General features: G+C 38.1%; 1 protein-coding gene across 2 annotated transcripts in view; it reads left to right on the top strand.

The window, feature by feature from the left end:
* PXK (PX domain containing serine/threonine kinase like) overlaps positions 1-13,815 on the top strand; it is a 34,921-nt gene that overhangs the window by 10,719 nt on the left and 10,387 nt on the right. For both annotated transcript variants that reach the window (XM_069028391.1, XM_069028393.1), the window contains exons 3-12: positions 587-634; positions 4,763-4,949; positions 6,851-6,928; positions 7,102-7,175; positions 8,024-8,098; positions 8,925-9,029; positions 9,189-9,290; positions 9,939-10,100; positions 11,387-11,504; positions 11,979-12,057. In XM_069028391.1, coding sequence (XP_068884492.1) covers positions 587-634; positions 4,763-4,949; positions 6,851-6,928; positions 7,102-7,175; positions 8,024-8,098; positions 8,925-9,029; positions 9,189-9,290; positions 9,939-10,100; positions 11,387-11,504; positions 11,979-12,057 — 1,028 coding nt within the window. The remainder of the gene's footprint in view (positions 1-586; positions 635-4,762; positions 4,950-6,850; positions 6,929-7,101; positions 7,176-8,023; positions 8,099-8,924; positions 9,030-9,188; positions 9,291-9,938; positions 10,101-11,386; positions 11,505-11,978; positions 12,058-13,815) is intronic.

Raw genomic sequence — 13,815 nt, forward strand, 5'->3', positions numbered from 1 at the left:
TAAAATTTGAGCTGAAAAGAGAAATGTTGATTTGGAATTGAGAACATGAAGTGCTTGAATTCCTTTGGTCAAAACTAAGAGAAAAACAGTATTGCTGCCAGCTACAGAAGGCATGTTTGCTGCTATTCCGAATATTGCAGGGAAAATGCCTGTCATGTGTTTCTACTGTGTGTTGGTACAACCATAATTTTAAAATCTCAAATGCCAGTTTGCCTTTCTCAGTGCTAAAATTACAGCTCTGCTGGTATGAGACCAATGAAACCAAGAAGTAGTAATGAAGATGAATGACTATGAAAAGTTGTTACATCTAATATGGCAAAAATGCCTTGTTTGCAGATAACTTTGCTCACAAATACTGTTTTAAGATAATTTTTAGAAATGCATTTTCTGTCTGATTGATTTGTGATTAAAAACTCTTTTTTGCTCTCTGGCAGTGTGACATAAATCCAGCAGTTAGGCATTTGTACAAAGATTGTAAAAGAAGATGATCGTAAATGGGAATTACTTTTCTCTGATGGGATTTTGAGGAGTAAAATGCTAATGGAAAAAGTAATTTGTTTCCTGAACATTGTTTTTTATTTTACAGATTGTGAGGCGATATAGTGACTTTGACTTACTGAATAACAGCCTGCAGGTAATTTTCACTCCTCATATAAATTAAAAATGTCATTAGAAGGATATATTCAAAATGTTTTGTGATATTTTTATAGATTGTGGTGAAGAAAAAATAAAAATTCATGTAGCTGTGAAGAGAAACTGTGACTTCAAATGTAACTAGAATGTGTACTTTTTCACCCTTAAGTTTTCTCTTGTAAAATTTCAATTTTAGCATCAAAAGGATCAGTTTATATAGAAATGGAGGAAATTGGCAGATACTGAATCTTTCCCTTCAGTCCTGTGACTTGTTCCGGTTTTATGTGTTTTTATTTGTTCCTCCTTTGATTTGGGGAAAGCCAAGGCACATACCAACCTTATAAATTCAGCATTGAAGTGCTATGTGTCTCATTATTTATATTCCTCTAAATCACTACCAGATGCTGCTTCTCCTGTGATGGTTTTCTGTGTCACTGAGGAGTGTTCCTTGGTCAGACACTGGACTTACTGTGTGTTTTCTTCTGCTTTTTAGGACAATTATTTCTTTTTAGTTTGTGTGGGAAAAAGCAGGGTATGTGAATGTGTTTGGGAACACAGGGGAAGCAACAGTGATTAACATCTACAGCAGACAAACTCATTACTTGAGGTTTCCATACTGGTTCAAACAAGACAAAAAGTGAATGAGGATAGATTCTTGTGACTTTTAAATTTTTCCCTTGTTAAATGTTGCATGAACTCAAGAGCTTAATACTGCTTCCACTTCCTCCCTCCTCCCTAAATCAAACCAAATCAACTATGTGCTTGATGAACCTTGGTGAGCAAAACCCTGTAAGGGTGTTGATTTGTGTGCTCTGAGTGCCCGCTGTAGCTGCTTCCTGTGCTGCAGGTGAATGGGGGCAAATCAGTCATAATTCAACAGATGCAGCATGGTTGCCTTGTGGAATTACTCTGTTAAATGTGCAGTAACACGTAGGAACTTTTATCATGACCTAGAAACCTTCTCTGTGGTGTGCTGAATAAATGCAATACAGAAGTGTCTCCTGCTCCAGAGGCATCCAAGATTTAAAATTAGAAAAACACCCACGGGAACACAAGTTGAGATGGTACTAGTCATCAGAGTACCTTGGGGTCATTGTGGTCTTAACCATAGTTTTGATAGAGATCACAGAGAGAATTTTGTGAAAGTTTTAAAAAGAAGGAAGAGTTCACTTTGCAGCCACCTATAACAATCTACTCTTAACCATGAGGGAATAGAATGTGTTAAGGCATGAAAAGGCTTTGTTGCCTTCTCATTTACCTTTCAAATGAGGCAGCTTTAGTAGAGAAGGCAATGGACCTTTAAGGCTTAAAATCCAGAAATGACAGGTGCTGCCAAGTTAGGCCTGTGTGGCAAGTCTGTAAAGTGAAGGTAAATCGGTTATGTATGATGGAGTTTAGAAAGAAAAGGCCTTTGTATCTGAAATAGAGGTGAATGATAGAAGTGTAGGGTCCAGGAAATTATCTGACAGCAATTTGCGGGGTGGGACAAAGGGGAAATTTGAAACAAGAGAGACTAAGATCCAGGACAAAAATGTTAGCTGCTTGGATGACTGGAAGACATTAAAAAGGATTATCAAAATGTATCTCTCACTTCAATGGGAGGATATGAGAGGGTGGCTAAATTAGCAGGCCATGTGCTTTAGCAGTTGGTCTCCTCCAATGGCTCTTTTTTCTCACTGTTTCAGAGTTTTTTATAAATTACTCTTTGTGGTGCTGGAGCTGAAGTTTCCTCATCCATTAAGACAATGCAACACTCCTCAGATGTTTCCATCCAAAACTCTAAGCAACAATATTCCATCACAATATTCAAGTACCATGACATATTTTTAAACTCTTTAAACCCCCATTTTGTGTATACTGAAATTAGAGTAAACAAACAAAACTCCAAACAAAGCAACCCTCCCAAAAGAACCAAACCCTAATCTTTTTCCTTCAAAGGTAAAAATCTGCTGGAAAAATTGCTGGAGTTTCTTTTGGGTGTAAAGCCCAAGTTCTCCAAGTTCTTGTGGCATACTTGACCTCTCTGTATGCTTGTGTGGATGTGTTTGAGCACAGCAGCAGTTGAGTTGGAATGTGAATTTTCTGTTGTTAATCTGGTACTACCTATATGATAATAGTAAGGATTGAGAATTTCAAAATTGTCTAGGCTAGGGAATGCAGTCCTGCCAAATACCTTGGAAAATAATGAGGTATATATATGTGACCCTGATCTGTATCAGAAAGTTTCAAGATAGATTCCCTGAACTCTCAGTTGTACTGGATTGAAAAGCTTCTTCCAGTCGGTTCTGCATGTCTCCCTCTTTACTTATTTGACAGAAATCAGTGGAGATCATTGGCTGCTCTTCTGTTTTGTCAAGTGAAGTGCTGGTACTGGAAGTACTGGAATTCACAGCAAGATATCTGGCTTTTGTGAAGCATTTTATTGCAGCTTTGAACAGACATTCCTGAGCAGGCTGTGGTTTGAAGATAAGAATGTTAATTCCCAGGTTCTTCCATGGCAAAGCCCATCCTGGCTTCAGTGGTGAGCTGGGGCCACTGAGAAATAGTGTCTGAAAGCATGTGAGGTCTTTGCAAGGTCAGGCCCTCAGTGAGGTGTTCTTGCTGTGCTGTGCTGTGTGTTTTGGCAGATTGCTACAAAAACCTGGGCCTGAATGTTACTTTCTGCTGAAAAATAGCAGAAGTCTGATTTATAAGTTTTAAAACAAATAATAGTGGTTGGAAAACATGTGAATTAGAGTCAGTTTCTCTCTGATGGTAGCTAGCTGTCAGGTCAAGAAGGTAAAAGGTGATTATGATTTGACATGCTTTTTAAGTGAGTAATACTAGAAAAGGATTTAGTTCTTGTTTAGAAACTCAGTTTTGAATTGAAGTAAGAGTGGTCTGCCAAAGGAGAGTTGTTTGCCTCTGGTGTTAAAACTAATTTGGTGAATTACTGGCTGTAAATGATATATGGTTGCTTTTGGGTTTATTCCTGGTTTTTATTAACAACTTCTGTAATTCAGACATAGTTATAGTTCTTTCTCAGTCCATAATTTGAAGTCAGAAAATGAGAAGTAGGAGAAGTGCTAAAGTTAGTAGGAGACAACTCCTGTGCAAATGAAGGAGGTAGAAAGGAAGGGGAATGCTACTTCTGCCCTAGTTTGTTGTACTAATCTGTTACCTTTTCCACTGGTTAAAATGAAAGTTGTTCAAACACCAAAAGTCCCTGTCTTCTCCCTGGTGAACTGTTTGCTTTAGAAATGAGGTTATTGCATCTGGTCTAATTGATTCCTGCAACACACAGTTCTTAAAGATAACTCCCAATGAGATTCAGCTTACTGAAGGCAGGTGCTTTGATCTGCAGGACAACGATGTGTTAACAACACGAAAAATGTATTCTGGTAATTCACATGATGTAATTGAATATAAACACTAAAGATGATCTCTTTGATCTGATTTACACAAGGCTTTGTATTTTTTTTCATTGTCCTGTTTTGAAGGATTTCTCTGATTTTTTTTTTCCTGAAGTTTTGGATCTCTTATGTCAGTATAAAATAATTACTGTACATCCCCTGGTAGATTGCAGCTATTTCTGGGTTAGAAGATGGGTTTAAAAAATGTACAGGAACAAATTCAGAAGATAAAATGGAAAAGCTGCACTGTATTTGAAATAACAGATTTAAAATGCTAACAGAAAGGGCTTTACATTACCTACAAACACAGAGGCAGAGGAAGGTTACTAATCTGCACTTGATGAAATAAGAAAGCATAGATCTTACCCGGAAAAAATGGTAAGGTGGCAATTGTTTTTTGTGCTGTTGCAGAAGTACGTCATAGAAAGAATCTAGCTGAAAATTGTAGCCATTTAGTATCTGAAAGTCTCGTGTAGTGATCTTAAATATATGACTCATAGGAAAAAATTGTCTCCTTGTATTTTCAGTGTCATTCCACTTACTAATCTCTTCACAGTGGGATGTGAGCTGTCATCTGACTCTGATAATGACGCTTAGGAAAAATATAAAAGCTTGTACATACACAGTACAAAAAGTAGTTAGCTTGTTGCTGAGAGTCTTTTACTTTCTGGGTTGCTAGTTTTATATCCTTGAGGCATTTTGAGAGCAAGGTTAGTAATTTTTCCTCTCTTTTTAAGATCTCAACTCTAAGTCTACCTCTTCCTCCAAAAAAGTTGATTGGAAATATGGAGCGTGAATTCATTGCTGAAAGACAGAAGGGACTCCAGGCCTATCTGGATGTAATTACTACCCATCACATACTGTCTAACTGTGAACTGGTAAAGAAATTCTTGGACCCAAACAGCTATTCTGTAAATTACACTGGTAAGTAGGAAATGCAAAACTGTGTTACCGTTTGACTTCAGCACATGCTGTGTATCTTCTGTGAATGCTGGCCAGGATCTACACTGAAGCATGGGGGAACAATCTTCAAAATTATCATACTGTGCATGTGACTATTTATGATAATGCTTCTCCAGCTCTGTGCATGGATCCTGCTGGGATTGTCAAATCTAAATATTTGAATTATTTCACAGAGGAGTGAAGAGGGTCAAGATCTGTATAAGCAGAACTTGGAGGAGGGGTGGTTGGTGAGAGTGACATCTACTCTTCACAATTCAATAAAAAATGAAAAGAGTTGCTCTTGGGAAATAATTTGTCTGCCACAGTGTAAGGTGGAATTAAGTTTGTCAGCTTAGTGTTCTGTTAAAACAGCCCATCTTCTGAACACTGAATCTTTGAAGAATTGTGGTTATCTTGTCCAGCTCCTACCCTTGCTATGGTGTGTGAGACTTCTAGAACTAATTGTTTGAGCTAGGTTGAGTACTTTTTCAAGGCTAGACTAAGCCAGCCACCCTCTTCCCACAAATACTGGGAAGTCACTGCATTCCTTAAAATGATATCCCAGTGATCAGTTTCTTCATTACTAACTGTTTCTTCTTTGAATTTGTCTTACTTCAGCTTCAGCCATTGGATATCATTAAATATTTCTTACAGACTGAAAAAATTTCCTCTTAGTGATGAAACCCACTCCACAAATTTAGTTCATAGGCAAACCAACTCTTTGCAAAATGCAAAACTTGTTTTCTTAGAAGCAGAGCCTATTGAAGCAGGAACTTACTGCTTCCTTTTCACTTGTCTTTTTTTCTCTCCCTTTATATAACATTCTTGTGTCTTCAGCTTCAAAGTGCAAAGAACATTTCCCGGATGTTTCTGATAAGCTGTGCAGGAGTTGTAAATTATTAGTGACTCTTTAAGGATGCAGTATGTCTGGCTAGTGCTGAGCAAGCAATTTAAATTCTCAAGGAGACATTGTGACTTCTGTTAATTCTGAGCACTTTCATCAAGATTGTTTTTCCTGCAAGTTGCTGGGAAGCTGGTGACACATGTCATTGCCTGTGGTGTTTCGAGACACCACCAATTTGTAATTTCTTAAACACTGGAGCAGAGAGATGGTATTTATTACACTTTTTTCCTAGCATATTTCTAAAGAAAGAAGATACAATGCAGCGAGATCAGCACATCCTTACCTTTTTGCTGTGTTTTTGTGCCAAGATAAGCCAAGTTAGAGAAAATTCCTTGTTGGCATGATTCCCTTTCTCCCCCGCACTTCTCATTGAGATTTCCCCTCAAGTCACTTCATGAATAAACCAGTTGTGTTCCCAGCTGTGGGAGAATTCACTAACCAGATGGGTGTCCTCCCCTGGGCCCCCAAAATGTATGAAGACTCATGATAGCTGGCCTGCACAGAAGAGGGCACAGTAACACATAGTGAAACAGAACTAATTAGTTTACATAAACTACACTTAGTAATAGCAGCATAGATGGATGTTAAAGAGATAAAAGCACTTTTACAGGTATATCAGAAACACTTGGTGTTCTAATGTTGTGTACACCTAATGTGGGAAATCTGAGCTGTGATTTAGACTTGGAAATGTAGATCCAATACAGATAGAATAGAGATTGGTAAGCTAAGTTTTCCAAGCAGTGGTTTCTCTTTTTTCTCTCTGGATTTGAGTTACCAGGTTAAAAATGCAAATGTCCTCTAACTGTGTTTTTATCTGATTTCCTTTCGAATTGATTTTTCTGACTTTTAGTCTGAATTCCTGAAGGCTTCTTTCTGGCATTGAGCCTTACCTCATATGTGGATAACTACATTATACAGTGTCTTAAAAATATTTTTTTTCTTCTTTTTCTCCCTCTTTGTCTCCTTTTTTTCTTTCCAGAAATTGCCTTACAGCATGTTTCAATGTTCTTCCGATCAGAGCCAAAGTGGGAAGTAGTTGAACCATTAAAAGATATAGGTAAGAAGGGCATGTGTGCATGAAAACTTAGCTGATTTTCTTCCCAACTATATGAGTTGTCCTAAGATTCCTATACTGTCTTTGCTTGCAGACCTTGTCCTGCCTGTAAGCTGTGTGATTTATCAGTGTTTAATTAAAGCTGCTGCTGACTTATTTCTTTACTTTTTTTATAGGTTGGCGAATACGTAAGAAATATTTCTTAATGAAAATTAAGAATCAACCAAAGGAACGGCTAGTGTTAAGCTGGGTATCTATGTTTTCATTTAATCCTTAAGTCTTTCTCAGTTTCACTCAAAGTTTGATTTTGACTACCATGTGTGAGTGACAGGGAGAGAGATTGAAGAGCTCAGGCTTTGAGGGAGCTTTGGAAGCCCTTAGGTAGATGTGTGGTGTGGGAATTTCTTGTATTTCTTTCCTCTGGTGCCAAATCCAGTTTGGAAGTTCCTGTGCCTGGTTGTTTGTTCCCAAACCTGCACCTCAGGATTCTTTAGTTGTAATGATGTGGCTGTTAACCACAATATAAATTTTCTCACTGAAAATAATGAGATGATCTTTTTTAAAGTCATAGGTTTTCCTCCTTGGATCTTTAGTTGTTCTGACAAACTAATGGGTGAGAGGGGCATGAATTGCTCCTTTAACAACAGTTGCTTTTGCTCCTGTGCTGAAATGTGTTGCCCTGTTAGTTGTATGAGCACAGCTGTTTGTGAGACTTCACTGGAAAGTGGAGGTTACTAAAGCCTGTGGGAGGGGGGAAGTTCTTCTTGCTGCAGAGGAACAAGGTGCCTTATCAGTTCCTAATGTACACAGTCCCCCAGTTTAGGGTTGGCAAAGTTCATTCAGTGGTAGTAATGCATGTCAGGTCCGTGGAAGGAGAGAGGCAGTAATACTTATTTATGGTCAGACTGTTTGTATTGTAAAACCATGGCCTTATTCAGCCTCTTCAGGTTTCATTCTGTATGTGTAATTTGATTGCTTGCTCTTCAAAATATGCCTTCAAACATCTGTCCTAATTTGCCAGGGTAGAACATTTGATCACATTTTCTGTATGGAATGCAACATGTATTATGAGGCCATTCTTTTCCTGTTTACTTCCAGGCTGATCTTGGCCCTGATAAGTACTTGTCTGACAGAGACTTACAGTATGCTGTGAAACTTCTTTCTTCCTGTTCTGTGAGTATTACTTGACGATTTTTAAATTGTGCTAGCACAAAGATGTGTGTCAAGGACTGATCTTGGAAAAGCACATGTAGCCTAGTTAACATAGTTTGTAATTTTAGAGTTGCTTTCATTAAAGGTTTGCAAGCCTTTTAATTACATTTCCCATATACTATGAGGTAACATGTTCTCAGCACAAATAATTATCTTGCAGGATTATTTCAGGAGATTCAGTGTTGTGGTTAATTTGATTTTTTTCTTCTTGTGCAGTACTGTGAGATCATGAGCTTTTATTTCATCTCCTCAACACCTTTAGGCTGTTAGGATAGTGCAGTTTAGGTGTAATTGCTAACCCGTGAGCTGGGATATTCTCAGGCACAGTGGATGAGGCAGTGGAATGAGTATCATTATTTTTTCAGTTCTTTGGACTCAAGACAGGAGCATCTTAGTAGAGCTGCAATGGAGGCTGTACAATTTAAGCTCCTGTGAAATGCCACGTTATAAATCCAATATGCATCTCTGCCTGGAAAAACTGGCAGTTGACTCCAAAAGGAGCCTCTGGAGTCTCTCTTTAAGGATGTTAGCCGTATGAAAGACTGGCTGAAATGGATTTGTTTTGTTTTTAATTTATATGTTAATTGAATAATATCTTTGTGAAGTTTTCTTTGCATTTACTCCAGGTTAAAACTGAATAACTTGAGTTATTCAGTGTCACTGACAGAATCCAATTTATTACTGTAAATCTACAATTCAGGCTGATCTTTTCTTACTTGTGAATTGAACACAAATGATTTAGAAAATCCATCATCTAAAATTTACCTACAGTTTCTTCTTTTGGTAGCATCCCTATATTTACAAAATCACTTTTGCCACTGCCAACGAATCTTCAGCGCTGGTTATTAGACCATTCAGTGAAAAAGGGACACTAAAGGACCTTATTTATAAGGTAATGTCATCCCCCTACCCCCAACTCAAATGGCAGAACATATGCTGCAATGACCATACATATTTTTTTATACAAGTGTTTGCCATCAATTGCTAAGCAAACTAAGACAAATACTGACTTTTCTGGGCATGATACTTGATATGTGTATTTCTTTTAAAGGCAAAGCCAAAAGATCCATTTCTGAAGAAGTATTGCAATCCTAAGAAAATTCAAGGTCTTGAACTTCAGCAAATAAAAACATATGGAAGGCAAATATTAGAGGTACATTTTTTGTTTTGCTTTATTTACCAGCTTTTTTGCTTTATTTTTTTGGAGGCCAACTGGTCTAACTACAAAAAGTGGACAAACTTTTGAGCACACAAGCTTTATTTCAGCAGCAGACTTCAAAGCTAAATGTAAATTGAGATAATCTGCTTAGTTGAATTTAGATATATATGTGTGAGACCATTTATGACCCCCCAAAAAAATGCAGTGGAGCTTAAATGGGAGAGAGGTGATAATACAGTCTGTTCCTTGTGTAAAAAGGGAAAGAAGTAACTCATAGCCTGCAGAACATGTGCCATAAATTCATGGTTGCTAGTGTGTTTTAAAAATTTTTTTTTAATCAAACGATCATATTCAGTAGAATTTTAAATTTTAGTTTCCAGATCTCTTTGGGAGGTGTCCATAAGCCTGCTTTGAGGATCAGCATCAAATATTTGTTTTGTGAAAAGTGCTACCAGTGATATGGGAATGAATAGTCAGCCAAAGAGGATGTAGATAGAAGATCAAGTTGAGTGAGCATTCCAAATGGGAGCCTCATTTATTATGTGTCTGCTTTAGTATTGGAGCATTTAAGTTGATGATCTTATGATCTTGAGATCATCAGAGCATCTTGTGATAGTGTTTCTCTATTGCTTTTTTTTTCAGGTATTAAAATTCTTGCATGAGAAAGGATTTCCTTATGGCCATCTTCACTCTGCCAATGTGATGCTGGATGGGGATACCTGCAAGTTACTGGATCTAGAAAATTCCTTGTTGGGACTTCCATCATTTTATCGATCATACTTTTCACAGTTTCGGAAAATTAATGTAAGGTTCAGACTAGGAATTCATCTGACTCTTATGCAAATCTTTATTCTCTACCTTTGTTTCTGGAGAACTGACTAGAATGAAAAAACTTCTCTCAAGCCCCCTTTTTTTAATCTGAGCTTTTCTTCATCAAATCCCTTTTCTGCTTCCTCCAAACCACTGTCTGGCTGCACAGCAGTTTTGTTGCAGCACACTGGAGTGAGGCTGAGGCCAAAGGTAAGCAGGTAGAGGAGGAATGCAGGTGAGTGTTTTTATGACAACAGTGCCAGCACAAATAGAGGTAAAGTGCAGTTGTTTTAAAATCTCTTTCCATCCTGGTCTGTATTTTGTCAGAATGTGCATATTGTCTACTACAGTTTCACTTGTATATCTGTACAGTGAGCACAGCTATTTACTTGTGCTTAGCTGGGAGCAGTATTCAGCCTTGTCTTTGGTAGATACTTTGAAAATTGATCAGATGCTTGCAGATCTGTAGCTATTGAAAGGTTATTTTTATTTGTTTGAGGGGTGTCTGTTTGACTGCAGGCTTGCAAAGCAAAATATTTATCTTAATGCAAAAACATGAAAACAAATTTGCCCTGTTGCAGCAACATCTTGCCCTGCCTTTAGGCCCTCATTGTAATAAATTCTATGCAGCATCACGAGATAGCTGCTTGCTGACCTTGCTAAACAAGTTCTACTGTGTTGTCAAAGAAACAATCACAAGTTCATGGTTAGTCCAAATCTGTTAGTGCCATCAAAGCCTCTTCAAGTAAGAGGAGCCTCTTCTGTTTAAACATGATTCAGAAATCTTGGAAATATGCTGTCTGGGAGCTTTGCATGTATGTACAGCTTGCACATGCCTAAGGAGAAGCAAAAGAGACTCTCCTAAGTTTGGTATGCATTTTTTCCCATCTTTTTATCTACTTCCTTGTAAAGTGACAGCTGGTCATTTTGTGAATCTCATTCTTTGCTGTTCGACTTAGCTAGGAAGGTGTGCTTGGTTGGGGTTTCTGTTGGTGTATGAATGTCTAAACTGCTGTGTGAGGAGTTTACTACTTCACACATTTTTACAGAACTTGACTACACTGCTCTCCCATTTTTACCATCACGTACAGAAAGACAACAGAGGCTGCTTTAGTTTGTGGTGTGAAGATTTCATCTGAGCTACAGTTATGCAGGGAAGTGGTTGTGGTTAGGAGCTGCCTTAATGGTTCCTCTTTTCTATCTTCACATGCAAGATCACTGGTCTTAACCAGTTGAGAAAAACTAACAAGTTGTGGTTTTACTTTTTTGTTCCCCCACAGACTTTAGAGGGTGTTGATGTTCATTGCTTTGGACACTTACTGTATGAAATGACCTATGGAAGACCCCCAGACACGATTCCAGTGGAGAGCTTCCCCCCTGCTCCATCAGTGTTTGTTGGTTAGTATGCAGTGCAGAATATCTCAGTCACAGCTGCCTGGATACATTCTTAGACTTTACCTAAGCTGAAGTGCTGTGAAATAGCAGCCTGAGATCTTTGCACCCTGTGACTGATGCCTTAGGTTTTACCTCAAGGCATCACGACCAGAAAGAATTAGTAATTTGGTCAAACAGAAAATGTGTTCTTCATGAAATATATGTAGTGAATGAATAAAACTTTTCTAGCTGAGTGATAAAGCAGTGTTTAGCAAGTAATGAGATGCCTGGATTCCCTTGCCTCATGTCTAACATTCTTGAAAAGCTTCCATGTGTAATAGTAATGCTATAATAAAAACCACATGCCACAGAACTTCATCACTGCTTGGTTGATGCAATACTTAGGGGAGCATCACACAGCAGTGCCAGACGTTCATTCTAAATCATTTGCTATCCTGCTGTGCAAAAATGTGTTCATTCTTATTCTTTCTTTGGTAGTGTCAGTGTTGGAGTCCATTCTGACTTGTGAAGCTCTGAAGAACGGGATGCCAGCTGTCTCACGGCTCTTACAGATGCCGTAAGTCCTGTTTGACTTGTTTTATATTCATAGCAACGTTTTAAATTATTTTAGGAGGAAGAAGCTTTCTGCTCTTGTTCCTCTTTAGAAAGGTTTGCTCCTTTTTCTGAGGGATGTGTCTCAAGTGGAGCTTGATAGGCTTCATAGAACCCATCCATTGTTAATATGTGCATTTAACATTTCTTTGGCACTTGGTGTGTTGGAGCTGTTATGTATGCACTTTATTTAGCATGGTTTAAATTAATCCAGCCATTAAAGTAATGCAAGCATCATTGAGATCATGTACAGACTGGTTTAAAGGATTTAGAATAAAGAGTCTTTTTGCATGTCCCCTTCAGACCTACTTCAGTAGATTTTGCTATCAGTTTACTTAGGACTGGTGAAATAGATCTCTTACTTTGCTCAGCAGTGACATTTAGACCTGCTCTGGGTATGAAATGTAGTATGGAAGTTCTGTCTGGTTTCTTGCAGGGCTTGCTTAGGGATTCTCTGAAGCATAGACAGAATACATTTCCTTACAGGCTGCCTTCCCAGTATGCAGTAAAAGGGTGAGGGCAAGCATGGGGCAAGGCCAGGGTGCAGAAAGGGAGCACTGTCAGTGTGTCACTGAGTGGGGACCACACCTGTCTGCAGTACCACCCTGCCTGCAGTTAGGGCACAGTATTCCAGGGAAATTGCCATCCCCGTGCTGTGACATGTCACCAGCATGCTGAGCATGGAACCACAGTTCTGCTGGGAGGTTCTTTTGTTATTTCTTAATGTGGGATGCTGTAGTTGGGGCCTTCTAAGTGGCAGATTGTCCATACCTAAATCTGGGTCTGATCTCACAGCACAGATTGCAGTGCATTTAGAGCCTGCTCTGAGGTTCAGATTTCCTGGTTGGGAAGAGTCACTGCAGCCTTCAATTCCTTCTTCTCCTCCCTTTCTCTGCTTTTAAAGGTGGGAGGTAGAGAGAACAGTGTTAGCAGGGGAGAAATACGATAGGAAAACTCTGTGAATACAGAAATATACAGGTGTTTAAAGATGTTGAGTAACAATCTATGCCCAGCTGCATTTGATATGTAAGATATTAAACTTTATTCCCTTTATACCAATACTCTTTACAAAAGTGTTCTACATAGATATGCAATGCAATTAGTGTAATTTAAAGCAATTAACATAATTTAAATATCTATTTATTATAGCCATAAGAACATGTAATCTGAAAAGGTCAGAAAGTCCTGTAAACAAGGATGAACTTCCATGGATTTTTGGAAGTATTTTAAAATTTGCTTTATTTCTGAATTTTTCATTGAATACTCTCCTTAATTAACTTGATTCTAGATGTGGATTTGTTTTCTCTAGTATAAGCTTGTAATAGTTTTCCACAGGGAACAACAACTCAGAAATATTTATCTTAGAACCAGGATTGAGGTCTCTCTGTGACAGTTTTCTAGTATGTTCTCCAGGACAAAGTATCTTGGAATGGACTAACCAGTTTATTTTCAGACTACCATTGCCCTCTAGTGTCTTTGCTTTGGATGGAAAAGGATTAATCATTTATGCTGTTTCTGCTGACACCATAGAAGGGAGAGCAAGAATATTACAATATTTGCTTTAGTTGCCTTTTCTAGAGGACAGACAAGAAGTCAGATATTTTCAAATTTTAAGTTCACTTGATCTTTCACATGTTCCTTGTTAATTCTAAGGCAAGAGTTGTGCTAAATGAATGTTTTTTAACAAGAGCAATGATTTTGATTAGGTGAAATTTAAAATAAA

The sequence above is a fragment of the Aphelocoma coerulescens genome, chromosome 12, assembly GCF_041296385.1.
Source record: "Aphelocoma coerulescens isolate FSJ_1873_10779 chromosome 12, UR_Acoe_1.0, whole genome shotgun sequence".
In the NCBI taxonomy this organism is placed as follows: Eukaryota; Metazoa; Chordata; class Aves; order Passeriformes; family Corvidae; genus Aphelocoma; species Aphelocoma coerulescens.